This window comes from Bos taurus, unplaced genomic scaffold, assembly GCF_002263795.3.
Source record: "Bos taurus isolate L1 Dominette 01449 registration number 42190680 breed Hereford unplaced genomic scaffold, ARS-UCD2.0 Leftover_ScbfJmS_406, whole genome shotgun sequence".
Taxonomy (NCBI): domain Eukaryota; kingdom Metazoa; phylum Chordata; class Mammalia; order Artiodactyla; family Bovidae; genus Bos; species Bos taurus.
The window spans coordinates 62,320-79,293 of NW_020191713.1; the positions used below are offsets into that span (position 1 = coordinate 62,320).

Genomic DNA, 16,974 nt, shown 5'->3' on the forward strand with positions numbered 1-16,974 from the left:
TCCATGTTTCTGTCTTTGTGTCAGTACCATACAGTCTTGGTAACTGTTGCCTTGTAGTATACAGTGAAGTCAGGCAGGTTAATTCCTCCAGTTCCATTCTTCTTTCTCAAGATTGCTTTGGCTATTTGAGGTTTTTTGTATTTCCATACCTATTGTGAAATTATCTGTTCTAGTTCTCTGAAAAATACCATTGGCAGCTTGATAGGGATTGCATTGAATCTATAGATTGCATTGTGTAGTATACTCATTTTTCACTATGTTGATTCTTCCAATCCATGAACATGGTATATAGTTCTCCATCTATTTGTGTCATCTTTGATTTCTTTCATCAGTGTTTTATAGTTTTCTATATACAGGCCTTAGTTTCTTTAGGTAGATTTATTCCTAAGTATTTTATTCTTTTCGTTGCAATGGTGAATGGAATTGTTTCCTTTCTTTCTCTTTCTGTTTTCTCATTGTTAGTGTATAGGAATGCAAGGGATTTCTGTGTGTTAATTTTATATCCTGCAACTTTACTGTATTCATTTATTAGCTCTAGTAATTTTCTGGTGGAGTCTTTAGGGTTTTCTATGTAGAGGATCATGTCATCTGCAAACAGGAGAGTTTTACTTCTTTTCCAATCGCTGTGGCTAAAACTTCCAAAACTATGTTGAATAGTAGTGGTGAGAGTGGGCATCCTTGTCTTGTTCCTGACTTTAGGGGAAATGCTTTCAATTTTTCACCATTGAGGATAATGTTTGCTGTGGGTTTATCACTGTCTGTTCTCTTAATGTTTCTTAGTGCAAGAAGTAACTGTTAAACTTTCTGACCTCACATTTTCTTCACTCAGCTCATGGGTACATAAGAGTTTAGCTTTTTTTTTTAAATGATATTTGATATTTAGTTAAGTTTTTGTAGTTGCTATGTGGGGAGATGGTTTTTCTCATTGTTGTTTTTTTTTTTTCTTTTCCTTGTATTCCACAAACTTTGCTAATTCTCAGTCTCTCAGACCTTAAGTAACCCACATCTGGTAAAAGTTAAAGGGGTGGTTTTCATGTACTGTTCATCTCTGGGTAGGCTTTTCATCTTTAAAAAAATTCCATCATTGCTTTAAACACTTTTTAAGCTGAATTGTATTTATAGTGTGTCCAAATTCTGCCTATGTTAAGTAGTTATACTCTTCCACTGATTAAATCATATACATGTAAACTATATCTTTAGCATTTTTTGGCATATATTTTCCTTATTTTGGTATTATTACTTTGAGAAGTTAAAAAATGACCATGTAGGGCTTCCCTGGTGGTCTAGTGATTAAGAATCCATCTGACAATGCAGGGGTAACTGGTTCGATCCTTGGTCTGGGAAGATTCCACATGCCGTAGGGCAACTAAGTCTGTGCACCACAACTGCTGAAGCCTGTGTGCCTAAGGCCCATGCTCAGCAACAAGAGAAGCCACCACGCTACAACTGGAGAAAGCCCATGTGCATCAATGGAGATCCAGCACAGCCAAAAATGAAATAAATAAATAAATCTTAAAAAAAAAAAAAGTCTATGTAGATCACAAAATTCTCTAGAATATTTGAAAAATAACACATTTGATTTTAATGTTCCTAAAGCAGAACTGATTAAATAACCCAACCTCTTGCCCCTCGAAGCGTGGTGTGGGAAACAGCAGAAAGGGTGTCATGTGGCAGCTTGGTGGAAATGCAGACTCTCTGGCTCCCCTAGCACTCCTTAGTCAGAATCTGAATTTTACCAGTTGGACCTCCTGTAGCGCCTGGTGGACTTTCCCAGGGGATGTGATGCTGCAGAACCTGGGGGTCAGAATCATCATCTCACCTTGGTGGTTGAGCACCTGGTAACTTACCTGGCATTGTGACTGGGTTCTTTCACCTGCAAGAGCCTATTTAATCCTGAGAATTACCCTCTAAAGCAGGCATTCTTACAATATCAGAAGAGCTGTCACCAGATCTGCCAAAGGTGTCACTAAAAGACAGTTTCTGCATCTGTATTTCCTAAGTCTGAGTAGGGAAATTTGAGGCCCAGTCTGTAATGCTGGCCTGGCCAAGGGAGAAAGCCTCCAGTGACTCCAGTTCCTGGTGTGGGCACACCCTGTGCTTCTGGTGAGCCAGGCACCCTGTGGACAACAGAAGAGCCTCACATCCCAGCAGCAGTGGAAACTCAGCCCCCAACCACTGCTCATTCACCAGCCTTTTGTGGGTTGATGTGAAGGGCCTTGGGAGGAAGTCATCTGTGACTGAAGTCAGGAAGAGCAGATAGAGGTCCCACATCTCATCTGCAGGCTGGCTTCCTGAAGCTTCAATTACAAATGAAGCTCAGAGGGGTAGATAAACACATTTCTCAGGGTAGATAAACACATTTCCCTGGATACAACAAAATTGATTGTGTGTATATATGTATTTGTGTAGCTTCAGGGTTGTTTGAATTAAATCATTACAAGCAGTGGATATTAGAAATTCTCATCTTCCAAATCTGCAGCATTTAGGATATACTGTTTTAGTGAATTTTGAGAAGGCAAATAAAATCAATGATAAGAAGCACTTGGAATGAAGCTTTAGATGGGATGGATCTAAAAGGAGGGAAAATTCTAAAATCCATCAACCCTTCCAAAAGGTTCCCTGCCCTCCCCCACCCACTTCTATTTGGTGGTATTTTGGTTTCTTTTTAGGTATTATCCTATTTTCTCCTTCTTTGCCACTGACATCAGCTTATTTCATATGATTCTGAAATATATTAAATAAATATGTATTTAAAACATTATTTTATTTGATTATGAATTGTTTGTCTTAAAGGGCCTGTCTGGGTAAGAGAGTAATTTCTCATATCCTGTTCTTACAGGAAGAATTTTAAATCGTTTCTCCAAAGACATTGGGCATATGGATGACTTGCTGCCTGCATCATTTCAAGAGTTCATCCAGGTAGTGTATCAGTCTTGTCAGAGTTCTCACAGGGAAGAACAGAGAGCCTGTTTCTCAAGGCCTTTTTACAGGGGTTGAGGGTGGGCCTTTCAGCCTGGTGGTGTGTCCTTTAATCTTAAATAAATGCCATAAATGTGAGAGAAAGGTGCAGCTGTGATTGGGAGGCCGAGTTAACATGAGTAACCCCTGGGGCAGGAGTGGCTACTCTGTCACATCAGGGTTTGTCTGAAGCAGCGACATGCTGGGTAAGTGGTTCACCCTCTGCCTCCCAGATGTCTGGTGTGGATTCCCTTACTGTGAGCACATTTCATAATAGAAACAAGTACCTCTCATGAAAAGATAGCCAAGATGAACTAAATTGTGTATTGTATTACCATAAAGGACAGATACTTACTGCACCTTTTTTTTTTGATAAAGCATGTGTTACAAAGAAAAGATTAATAATAATGAGGTGACCAATAATACTTGAACAAAAACAATCCTTGTTGTTCACTTGCTAAGTTGTGTCTGACTCTTTGCAACCCCATGGATTGTAGCACACCAGGCTTCCTTGTCCTTCACTATCTCCCATAGTTTGCTCAAGCTCATGTCCATTAAGTTGGTGATGCCTTCCAACCATCTCATCCTCTGTCACCTGCTTCTCCTTCTGTCTTCAATCTTTCCCAGCATCAGGATCTTTTCCAATGAGTTGGCTCTTTGCATTAGGTGGCTAAAGTTTTTGAGCTTCAGTATCAGTCCTTCCAATGAATATTCAGGGTTGATTTCCTTTAAGATTGACTAATTTGATCCCCTTGCAGTCCAAAGGATTCTCAAGAGCCTTCTCCAACACTGCAATTCAAAGGCATCAATTAAAACAAAAACAAAAACAAAGGCATCAAATCTTCAATGCTCAGGCTGCTTTATGGTCCAACTCTCACATCCATCCATGACTACTGGAAAACTCATAGATTTGACTATATAGATCTTTGTCGGCAAAGTGATGTCTTTGCTTTTAATGTGCTGTCTAGGTTAGTCATAGCTTTTCTTCCAAGGAGCAAACATCTTTTAATTTCGTTGCTGCAATCACTGTCTGCAGTGATTTTGGAGCCTAAGAAAATAAAAGTCTTGTTACTGCTTCCTTTCTTCCCCCTTCTATTTGCCACGAAGTGTAAGGACTGGATGCCGTGGTTGTTTTTTGAGTTTTGAGTTTTAACACATCTTTTTCACTCTCCTCTTTCACACTCATCAAGAGGCTCTTTAGTTTCTCTTCTCTTTATGCCATTAGGGTGGTATCATCTGCATATCTGAGGTTGTTGATATTTCTCCTGCAATCTTGATTCCAGCTTGTATAGAGTCTTAACTTTCCTATTAATATTCAAGAATGTTAACACTAAGCCCCATCTCAGTACAATATCCAGCTAATGGAATTTCTCCTCTAGGTGTAGTTATCATATTCTGCAAACTAAATAATTATTCTGAATTGTGAAAAATCACCATGTACTTTCAAGTGAAAGATTCATCCAAAAAATTATTTCTATTTATTCATGTGGATTCATGATTTCTGATAGAATTCCCCAACTGGTGTGTTCCCAATGGGAAATAAGCATATCAAAATAATGGTTCCCCTCATTTCCTGGAGCATCAGGTATTGGGTCACTTCTTCTGGGTCAACATGTTTCTTGTTGTACACATATCATTGTCTTTGTGCCATGGTGAGACAGAAGTACAGAAGCACTGGCCACGGTAATATGGGCCATCAGATGGGCCTGAAATCCAATCAGATGGGGAGAATTGTGTGTGTAGCTAGGATTAGGCTCCTTGAAATTCCTGAGAATGTGGAAGAAAAGAAATGAGACTGGCTTCAGGGAAGGGATCTCTGTCGCACACAGAAATCTGCTGTTTCCTTCTTCAGAGTGTTGACTTTTTGCTTGGATACTATTTTTGTCTCCTACAGCTTCTGTTAACAGTTTCAGACAGCTGGCAATAAAAGATTCATAAATGTATACACGTAAATAAATTTAAATATAAACTTATGCATTGTATATATGTTAATATAATATAATATGTAATATCCACTATGAAAGTGAATGTTTCTCAGTTGTGTCCAATTCTTTGTGACTCTGTGGACTATACAGTTCATGGAATTCTCCAGGCTAGAATACTGGAGTGGGTAGCCTTTCCCTTCTCCAGAGAATCTTCCCAAACCCGGGACTGAACCCAGGTCTCCCACATTGCAGCCAGATACTTTACCAGCTGAGCCACAAGGAAAGTCCAATATCCACTATAAGGCTGGTTAAGGTATGACCTGTAAATAGAAATAAAACTCTTATAACAAGTCTATTTGAATTGCTTCAGAATTAAGGAGCATGAAATCTGAAGGACCTAATTTGAGAGCTTTTGAGAGCAACAGTTACAGGTATTTAATGGGGACTCAAGGAAAAAGTATTGGCACAGCTCAAGTGGAGCCCTTCATTTTGATCTAACTCTTCTTCCTAGGTTATCTGCCATGCTGGGTTGGTCATAAAAGGCTCTCACCTGGGGAGAGCCAGGCTATTGAAACTGGTGAATATTGTCAAATAAAATAATGTGAATCTACTAAAAAACTGTAATTTGGATTTTTTATAATTGGCATCTCAGAAGACCTTTTTTCCTGACAACTACTGATGGCAAACCTCGTGACTTTACTTAAGATCACACACAGAAGGAAGGACCCCTCCCCATGAGAAAAAGGTATAGCAAGGTGGGATGTATTAGTTAATCCTATGGCTGTAAGAAATTGTTCAACTGTAAGTATAATAGAAGGGAGGTCAGACAGACCTATATTTCTCCACTTATGATTGGAATTTGTTCCTTCAGATTCTATGCTCTTCATTCTGAGTTTTATATTGATACCACAGCAGATGGGGAGAAACAGGAAAAGCATATGTCTCCATCCAAATAATGCAGTTTGGTTCACAAGGGCTCCTGGACACAGAGTCACAGTTCTGGACATTCCCTTCTCCTTTCAGGCTCCTCTGCATACAACTATGTCTCTGGGATTCCCCAAATACAGATTCTTCCTGTCTTTCTTCATGACCTGCAGTACCTTCCTAGGAAAACTTAAGACAAACACTTACTCTCCTAGCTTATCATTTTCTTACCTATAAATGGAAATGAAAGTTCTTGCTTTTCTCATTCACAAATGGTTGTGAAGAGCATCTGAGAAAACTTATCTGTAAGAGCTGTGAAATGATAACCCAAGTCTCTGTGATATAGGCATTACTCTGCTAATGCATCCTCCAGAGATGTGCTAGGAACAACTGCCCTGGGCAACAAAGTGTGGAGGCCCTGGGTTGGTGAACAGGGGGTGCTGGTTCTAAGAGGACACAGAACACCTGGTGCTAACTTGGATAAGCTATTTGACCTTCCCAGGCAAGCTCCCTTTTGGTCAAAATTTCCAGGAATTGTGATTGCTACCCCAAATTATTCATGTTGTTCTCTGTTTCTCTAGCCTGTGAATTCAGTTGCCAATCTCTTCTTCCAAGTTTCAATAAAGGATTCACATATTCTTCCCTGTGTTTCCCCAGTGCCTTGTGCAGATCACCATGGAATTGTATCCATCTGAGATCATAAACTCTGGAGGCATTGGCCCAAACTCTGTGAATCTGCACGTCCTCAACTTTCGACCTCCTTTCATAGCAGGCTAGATACTGAGATAGATACTACACATAGATACTAAGTGCTGGTTGCATTCCTATCACCTGAAACTTTTCACCAAGGTATCATACTTTTCCTGATAAATAAATATGGATGTCTAAATCAGCATCTATCAATGATTTGGGCTTCTATTGTACCTGCTGTGTTTTTAGACCAAGATCATTTCCCAAGATAAAATCACCTCATGGAATGATGTGATGCTTAAGTGAATGATTATGGAACTCTTACCACAGTGCTGTGCATAGAGTAAACACCTGGTAAATGGCACCCCCTGTTGTTATAATCACTACTCCTTAAAACAGTCATTTTTATCATAATGATAAATAATTTAATGTATATCTATAGGATAAAATAAAAGAAAAACTTCATGTGTTTTAAGTTGTTTCTTTATTATCAAATTCTTCCCCAGATTTCTAGGAAATACCAAAAATTGGTTTTATCACATTTCTATTGTCTGCTCTTTATAAGGCACGCTGAAGGACTCTGAAATTCCTTAAATAAGGTATTTAGAAGAAAATTTTAAGATAAATTAGGAGGCTCAAATAAGTAAAAATAATTTTCCTGGACAATAAATATTTGGCTGTATGTTGGCAGCAAGTTTAAGTATGTCCTAATGGTTCGTGATGTAGACTCTGGCTCCATGGCTCAGGCTTTGTGGTTTCCATCAAGCTCCTTTTCCTTTCTCTCTGCCTCAGTGTTCCCATCTGTAAAATGAGATAAGACTATTACTTGATTGGGCTATTGTGAGGGGTAATAAATTAATACATGTCAAGTACTAAATGTGTAGCCCTGTACAGAGTCAGCACTCAGTAAATGTTAACTATGGATAGAAAACCAGGAAAGAAAAATTTCAACTTCCAAAAGTCACATTTGTACTTTTTACTCCTTTACTGGACACTAACTTTGTAATTAACCACTTCTTTATACCTACCTGTGTAACTGAGGCTTCTGGTTTGCTCATCTGTGATGCCTGATCGTTCATATCTAGTAATACCTACTGAAAGTGAAAGAGGAGAGTAAAAAAGTTGGCTTAAAGCTAAACATTCAGAAAACAAAGATCATGGCATCTGGTCCCATCATTTCATGGGAAATAGATGGGGAAACAGTAGAAACAGTGTCAGACTTTATTTTTTTGGGCTCCAAAATCACTGCAGATGGTGATTGCAGCCATGGAATTAAAAGACACTTACTCCTTGGAAGGAAAGTTATGACCAACCTAGATAGCATATTCAAAAGCAGAGACATTACTTTGCCAACAAAGGTCCATCTAGTAAAGGGTATAGTTTTTCCTGTGGTCATGTATGGATGTAAGAGTTGGACGGTGAAGAAAGCTGAGTGCTGAAGAATTGATACTTTTGAACTGTGGTGTTGGAGAAGACTCTTGGGAGTCCCTTGGACTGCAAGGAGTTCCAACCAGTCCATCCTAAAGGAGATCAGTCCTGGGTGTTCATTGAAAGGACTGATGCTAAAGCTGAAACTCCAATACTTTAGCCACCTCATGCAAAGAGTTGACTCATTGTAAAAGACCCTGATGCTGGGAGGGATTGGGGGCAGGAGAAGAAGGGGACGACAGAGGATGAGATGGCTGGATGGCATCACTGATTCGATGGACATGAGTTTGAGTGGACTCCGGGAGTTGGTGATGGACAGGGAGGCGTGGTATGCTGCAATTCATGGGGTTGCAAAGAGTCAGAGATGACTGAGTGACTGAACTGAACTGAACTGAATACCTACTGACTCATGATAGTTTAGGGTTCAAGTCCTAGTCTCTCTGAACCTCAAATATTCTCTCATCTATTAAAATTAGTAATTCCTACCTTATAGGAATTAGGCTACTAAGTGTATTAAAAGAGCGAATACCTAGAAGGTTCTTAAGGTATTTGGCACACAGCAATCATAGAATAGAGCTTCCCAGGTGGCTAGTGATAAAGAATTCACCTGCCAGTGTAGGAGATGCAGGAGGCATGGATTTAATTCTTTGGTCGCGAAGATCCCCTGGAGGAGGAGATGGAAACCCACTCCAGTATTATTGCCTGGAAAATTGCCTGGAAAATGCCTGGAGAGAGGTGCCTGGAGGGCTGCGGTACATGCAATTGCAAAGAGTCGGACACGATTCTTTGTCGGACATGACTAAGAGCACACACACAAAATCTTGCAATAAATATCATTAGAACCACCTATAATTTTATTTGTTTGGATGGCAAAGCTTGCTGTACTATTTCAATACATCTTTTAAGAAAAGAAGTTTAATCCCAACAAAATAGTCCATTAAAGTTTGTTCTTGAAAAGAATCCTTGATAAAGAGGCCCCTGTATCTGTTTTTCACTCTTCCAGACATTTCTACAAGTGATTGGTGTGGTGGTTGTGGTGGTGGTGGTGATTCCTTGGATTGCTATACCTGTGATTCCCCTTGGCATCATTTTCTTAATTCTTCGGCGATATTTCTTAGAGACATCACGAGATGTGAAACGCCTGGAATGTTCAAGTGAGTACTGGGACTCTCAGGCTGGGATGGCAATGCAGGTTGGCTGCAATTTATACCATAATTAACCACACCCCTGAAATCCTGCAGAATATATCTTTTGGAATTTCTCCCTAAGTCAGCATTAGGTATTTGTATATTATGGGACCTGGGAGTCAGTATGACCCTTAAGCCAAGTTGAGCTGGTGACAGGTCAGCTGCAGCTTTGCATTTTAACACAAGGACGAATATGAGCACCATGAGGAGAGGGGCCATTTCTGTCTTGTTCATGACATACTTCCTAACACAGAACAGCCATCTAGTAAACAGTTTTCCAAAAAATAATATGTTTCATCATGTTGGTACTATTGTATAAGGAAAATAGAAATTTTTCTTCCCTTGAAGTTACTAGAAATGACAAGTAAAGGAAAATATTAAGGAAAGGAGGCATCAGGAAATGTACTCATATGTCAGAGGTGATATTTTTAGAAAATACACTCTTTCACATACTCCTAAAATGGTAAGTAAGTTGTAGTTGTTAAGTGTATTGATAAGATAAGCCCTGTTTTCTCCAGGTTTGCTTTTTATCATCACCAGTATTTGAGATGATGTCACACTATGGTAACCCCTCCCCAAGACTGTTCATATAAATGATGCTGGAAAAAATCCCTTTAAGAGGACCCAGGAGGCAGATCTGTTTAGTAGTTTTAATTTATTACTTTTATTTTATCACTCCATTCAGCTTCCTAGTTTTAGAATAATGGGGAACATTATTTTATGATTAATCATTCTGTTCTTCAGGTAATCACAGAGGATGAAATAATTCAGAATTTATCTCATCATTAATGCACAGACATATTTAATCAATATTAAAACAAAAAATTATAATGAAAGGATAATTGCTAAGTATTTTTAAAGAAGGTATAAGGACATCAGACAGAAAGTAAAGGAAGAAGATGTTTGTATCAAAACCTTAAACATGGACACTTCAGATCAGTTCAGTTCAATCGAATCACTCAGTTGTGTCTGACTTTTCGCAACCTCATGAATCACAGCACGCCAGGCCTACCTGTCCATCACCAACTCCCGGAGTTCCCTCAGACTCACGTCCATCGAGTCAGTGATGCCATCCAGCCATTTCATCCTCTGTCATCCCCTTCTCCTCCTGCCCCAAATCCCTCCCAGCATCAGAGTCTTTTCCAATGAGTCAACTCTTCGCATGGGGTGGCCAAAGTACTGGAGTTTCAGCTTCAGCATCATTCCCTCCAAAGAAATCCCAGGGGTGATCTCCTTCAGAATGGACTGGTTGGATCTCCTTGCACTCCAAGGGACTCTCAAGAGTCTTCTCCAATACCACAGTTCAAAAGCATCAATTCTTCGGCACTCAGCCTTCTTCATAGTCCAACTCTCACATCCATACATGACCACAGCAAAAACCATAGCCTTGACTAGACGGACCTTTGTTGGTAAAGTAATGTCTCTGCTTTTGAATATGCTATCTAGGTTGGTCATACCTTTCCTTCCAAGGAGTAAGCGTCTTTTAATTTCATGGCTGCAGTCACCATCTGCAGTGATTTTGGAGCCCCCCAAAAATAAAGTCTGACACTGTTTCCACTGTTTCCCCATCTATTTCCCATGGAGTGATGGGACCGGATGCCATGATCTTTGTTTTCTGAATGTTGAGCTTTAAGCCAACTTTTTCACTCTCCACTTTCACTTTCATCAAGAGGCTTTTGAGTTCCTCTTCACTTTCTGCCATAAGGGTGGTGTCATCTGCATATCTGAGGTTACTGTTATTTCTCCTGGCATTCTTGATTCCAGCTTTTGTTTCTTCCAGTCCAGCGTTTCTCATGATGTACTCTGCATATAAGTTAAATAAGCAGGATGATAAAATACAGCCTTGATGTACTCCTTTTCCTATTTGGAACCAGTCTGTTGTTCCATGTCCAGTTCTAACTGTTGCTTCCTGACCTGCATACAGATTTCTCAAGAGGTAGATCAGGTGGTCTGGTATTCCCATCTCTTGAAGAATTTTCCACAGTTTCTTGTGATCCACACAGTCAAAGGCTTTGGCATAGTCAATAAAGCAGAAATAGATGTTTTTTCTGGAACTCTCTTGCTTTTTTGATGATCCAGCGGATGTTGGCAATTTGATCTCTGGTTCCTCTGCCTTTTCTAAAACCAGCTTGAACATCTGGAAGTTCACGGTACACGTATTACTGAAGCCTGGCTTGGAGAATTTTGAGCATTACTTTACTAGCGTGTGAGATTAGTGCAATTGTGCGGTAGTTTGAGCATTCTTTGGCATTGCCTTTCTTTGGGATTGGAATGAAAACTGATTTTTCCAGTCCTGTGGCCACTGCTGAGTTTTCCAAATTTGCTGGCATATTGAGTGCAGCACTTTCATGGCATCATCTTTCAGGATTTGAAATAGCTCAACTGGAATTGTATCACCTCCATTAGCTTTGTTTGTAGTGATGCTTTCTAAGGCCCACTTGACTTCATATTCCAGGATGTCTGGCTCTAGGTGAGTGATCACACCATCGTGATTATCTGGGTCGTGAAGATCTTTTTGTACAGTTCTTCTGTGTATTCTTGCCACCTCTTCTTAATATCTTCTGCTTCTGTTAGGTCCATACCATTTCTGTCCTTTATCGAGCTCATCTTTGCATGAAATGTCCCCTTGGTATCTCTAATTTTCTTGAAGAGATCTCTAGTCTTTCCCATTCTGTTGTTTTCCTCTATTTCTTTGCATTGATCACTTAAGAAGGCTTTCTTATTTCTTCTTGCTAGTCTTTGGAACTCTGAATTCAGATGCTTATATCTTTCCTTTTCTCCTTTGCTTTTTGCTTCCCTTCTTTTCACAGCTATTTGTAAAGCCTCCCCAGACAGCCATTTTGCTTTTTTGCATTTGTTTTCCATGGAGATGGTCTTGATCCCTGTCTCCTGTACAATGTCACGAACCTCATTCCATAGTTCATCAGGCACTCTATCTATCAGATCCAGGCCCTTAAATCTATTTCTCACTTCCACTGTATAATCATAAGGCATTTGATTTAGGTCATACCTGAATGGTCTAGTGGTTTTCCCTACTTTCTTCAATTTCAGTCTGAATTTGGCAATAAGGAGTTCATGATCTGAGCCACAGTCAGCTCCTGGTCTTCTTTTTGTTGACTGTATAGAGCTTCTCCATCTTTGACTGCAAAGAATATAATCAATCTGATTTCGGTGTTGACCATCTGGTGATGTCAATGTGTAGAGTCTTCTCTTGTGTTGTTGGAAGAGGGTGTTTGCTTTACTGCAAGTTAATACCAACTTAACTTTCTAGAAACCAAGCGAAGAAGAGAAACATATTGAACTTCATTGTTCTCTGTATCTGCTAAGTGGAAAAATCTAAGTTAATCAAGACAAAGGAGTTTTTGGTGGTGAAATTTGTGTTTCACTTTAAATAATAAACTCTTGAGAGGCATTCATCCTATGTATTTGTATAAAGTACAGTTGGTGTCATAAAAGCTATAGAAAAAATTTTCAGTCAAGAGAAGCAGCTCAACTCCCATGAGGTCTGGGTTTTGTGAGGTGTTTGATTGGATTATGGAGCAATAGAGCTCAGATGTGTGTGATATTTTGCTGATGTGATTTGGTAGGATGGTAGGACCTGGGAAAACAGGATAGAAGTGATGAGCTCCATTCAGTCTTTTGTGTAGACAGGACTTCGATCATTTTATGATTTGAAGTCAGTCATGAAATGGAGTCATTCAACAGTCTTGTTCAAAGGAGGTTGTTCCATTCAAAGAGAGATTGTTCCAGAAGGAAGGTTTTTCAGAGATTTTTTGGCTGGAACATGGGCCACTTCCCATCCACATGGAAGTGGAGAGAAGGGCACCTTCTGAGGCCTTTTTCAAAAACAGTGCAGGATTTCACCTGGAAAGTCTGAGAACTTTTTGGCCCCATCCCTGTGGAGTATTTAGATTTTTTGCAACCAAGTAGGCTGCAACAATGTTAGACAGTAAATTCAATCCAAATACCCCCTCCTCCACATCCCAGGTAACCAAATGAAATGGGCTGTTGATTAGAACTCTTTATGTTCTCTCTCCAGGTTGTGGGTCTGTGCCATAAATAATAATACCACTTTTTTTTCTATGCAGTAACTAATAGTATATATTAAGGCCACTGCTGGAGCCACCAGCAAAAAGGATCACTATAACCAGAAGGCATAAGCCTACTTCATTCCTGTGCTCTGAAAAACTGCTAAAATCCCGAGGTTTATATTCAGATCCAACTGCCTACCTTTGTGGAGCATTATGTTGACTTTTGTCCTCTTAGTGACAAATCTGCAGCTGATCATAGTGGTTTTTAATTTTTATAGAACTGAGCATAACCAAGATGCAAAACCAGGATGGCATTTGGTTGCATTTCTCTAGCCAAACCTATTCATTTGGCAGTGCCTGAGTTATGAATCTGTACCAAATCCTATCTGTAAAGATTCCATGATCAACTAGCAATGTCTTCCAGGGACATTGGTGAGGGAGGTTTAGCACATGTGCCACATATATTCAGACCACGGATCCTCAAGTCTGCTGTTTTAAGGCATTCTCATGCCGGATTCCCTGGGACTTTATTCAACCTAAGGTGCTTAGTATGCTGCTGCTGCTGCTGCTAAGTCGCTTCAGTCGTGTCCGACTCTGTGCAACCCCATGGACTGCAGCCTACCAGGCTACTCTGTCCATGGGATTTCCCAGGCAAGAGTACTGGAGTGGGGTGCCATTGCATTCTCCGGCTTAGTATGGTGTATGGTAATGGCTAAGGCTGTTGGATGTTAGCTAAGTAAGATTTGAGGGTTTTCTGAAGGTAAACAAAGTCTGGAGAAAAGTGCATTTAGTCACGTATGGACATCCTTAACCCTGATTATTCTCCCTCTGAGACACTGCTGTTATGATTAAAGGCACAGCCTTGGAAATAAGACAGAATTGGGTCTGACACTCAGCTCTATCACTTAGGTGAGTTAATTTACTTAATCTTTGGCAGGAAGTACTCTTAATTCCTCAGCCTGGTTTTCCCTCTGACACAGGTATACTAATACATGCCCCTGGGGCTCTCTGGATTTCTTAAATTGAAGCTTGTAAAATACTTGCTGTGCTGTGCTGTGCTTAGTTGCTCAGTCATGTTGACTCTTTGTGACCCCATAGACTGTATCCCACGAAGCTCCTCTGTCCATGGGGATTCTAGGCAAGAATACTGGAGTGGGTTGCCATGCCCTCTTCCAGGGGATCTTCCCAACCCATGGATTGAACCAACATTTCCTGCCTTACAGGTGGATTCTTTACCATCTGAGCCACCAGGGAAGCCCATGAATACTGGAGCAGGTAGCCTATCCATTCTCCAGGGGATCTTCACAACCCAAGAATTGAAACAGGGTCTCTTGCATTGCAGGCAGATTTTTTTACCAGCTGAGCTACCAGGAAAGCCCCAAAATACTTGCTAGTGACTACCAAAGGCACCAGAATTTTGAACATGAGGGTATTTAAAAAACTGTATTTATTTGTTTTTGGCTGGCATGCTGTGATTCATGGGGTTGCAAAGAGTCTGACACGACTGAGAGACTGAACTGAACTGAACTGAAATCTTCATTGCTATGCGGGCTTTTCTCTAGTTGTGGTATGCGGGCTTCTCACTGTAATGGCTTCTTTTGTTTCAGAGCACAGGCTCTATGGGGCTTGGGCTTCCAGCTTGTGGGTTCAGTACCTGTGGCTCCCAGGCTCTAGAGCACAGGTTCAATAATTATTGTGCAACAGTTTAGTTACTCTTTGGCATATGGGATCTTCCCAGATCAGGGATTGAGCCCTTGTCTCCTACACTGGCAGCCAGATTCTCATCCACAGAGCCACCAGTGAAGTCCAAATGTGAAGGAATTAAGAACATAGTAACAACTGGCAGTTTCCACATAGATAAATGATAAGCTGCAGCAAGGCTGCCACCCTGGGGTTTTTTCATGTGGTTCCCTGCCCCCACTCCTCCCCCCCCCACACACACACACCCCAGGGAAGATCTGCAGTCTAGGTGGAACATGTCCCCAAGTGTCCTCAGGGTTGTGGAGACACAGCCGTATGTCATGTAAACTGTAGGGTTACACGTGCCTATGACTTCTGACTGATGTCATGGCTGTTATATAGTGTGCTTCAGGATTGTGGTCTCAGTCTTTATGGGGAAAAGGGTGTTATGTTGGGCAAGGTAAGACCAGAGCCTTAGCATCCCCTCTCCTCATGTACTAGTTAATTTTCTTTGCAGACCCTCCAGTTCCCTCATTCTGGCATCCTGCTCACCCGTAGTGGGGTTTTAAAGAAACAGGACAGATTTTTCACAGGTCAGCTTTCCCTCTGGCCCACTCTAACTCTTGGGCATGAGGTGAGGTAGGTGATGGGATGTTTGGTTCCCTGGGGTTCAAGGCTGAGATGACATCTGGTTTCTAAAGTCGACCCTGCCCTCCATCCCCCCTGGAGAGAATCAGCTGCACTTTGATCTCCTGGTCAGGGAAGCAGGTGCAGGGAGGCCACGCTGAAGAGTTTGTTCCAGGAGTCTCCCTGGGGAACAGGCACATCTACTTCCTGGCTCAGAAGCCTTGTCTGTGATGAATAGTGTTGACGTCACATTTGCTCTGGAAGTCACAGCCTGCTTCTAGTGAGTTTTCTGTGTTCTCTGAAGCTGGACTCTTGACATCCTCCTGACAGTGTGATGGGCCTGAAATTCACCTATGTCATCACTGTGAGCCCCTGCTTCCAGAATAATTGAGTTCTGGGATCTGGTTGGGACACCTGCTGGGAATGCAGAAAAGGCCTGAAGAGAGTTCCTAGCCCTTTGTTATTTGGAGCATGAGCTCAGTCTTAAAAGTGCTGTTAAAAGTTCATATTGCTATTTTAAAAGTGTAAAGTTAAGCTAAAATAAATACAATTAAGTGTTACTCAATAGAATAAGGGCTTCCCAAGTGGTACCAGTGGTAAAGAAGTCACCTACCAATGCAGGAGACTAAAGAGATGCTGGTTTGATCCCTGGGTCAGGGAGATGCCCTGGAGGGGGCATGGCAATCCACTCCAGTATTTCTTGCCTAGAGAATCCGATGTACAGAGGAACCTGGTGGGTGAGTCCCATAGGGTCGTGAAGAGTCAGACACAATTGAAGAGACTTAACATGCATGCACAAAGATAGACTCAAAGAGAATCTTTCATTTCTAGGTCATTAAGGTGAAGCTTGACGTGAGCAGGAGTTTGAGTGGCACATGGAGAATTCTCTCCAGAAAGGGCGTCATCGCTTCTCCCCCAGGCAACCCAACCAGGAATTCCCACTGTGCTGTTTGGCAGAAAGTGCAAACACAGCACACGGAAGGCAATGGGTTTCCTTGCATCCAGCCTCCCTGACTCTCTGTCATGTGTCTGCCTCTGCTTCCCCCAGCACGGAGCCCAGTGTTTTACCACTTAGCATCTTCTCTCCAAGGACTCTGGACCATCCGGGCATACAAAGCTGAGCAGAAGTTTCAGGAACTGTTCGACTCACACCAGGACTTGCATTCAGGTCTGTGAGTTTCTGGAAGATGATTTCAAAGGATGAGAATGTGCTGTCGTCTGAGGCTTGACCTCCCTTTTGGGTGGTCTTGCTGGCCAGCACCTCTCTCTGTGCCACCCCACGTCCCCCCTTGCACACCTGCCTCCCCCACCCCTTCCTCTCAGCACCCCTCTGCGTGCCTGTCTTCCCTCTTCTCCCAGCCCGACTTCCATTGTCCTTCCATCATGGTGTCCTATGGCTTTCTGTCCCTTTAGGACAGGAGTCAGTATACTTTTTTTTTTCAAACAACAGATAGTAAATATTTTAGATTTGTGTGCCATTCTATCGCTTTGTAACTTATCAACTTTGCTGTTGTAGCACAAAAA

General features: G+C 41.3%; 1 protein-coding gene across 1 annotated transcript in view; it reads left to right on the forward strand.

The window, feature by feature from the left end:
• LOC101903219 (ATP-binding cassette sub-family C member 4-like) overlaps positions 1-16,974 on the forward strand; it is an 83,135-nt gene that overhangs the window by 62,008 nt on the left and 4,153 nt on the right. Inside the window, exons 9-11 of the mRNA XM_059884485.1 lie at positions 2,840-2,919; positions 8,929-9,079; positions 16,499-16,618. Coding sequence (XP_059740468.1) covers positions 2,840-2,919; positions 8,929-9,079; positions 16,499-16,618 — 351 coding nt within the window. The remainder of the gene's footprint in view (positions 1-2,839; positions 2,920-8,928; positions 9,080-16,498; positions 16,619-16,974) is intronic.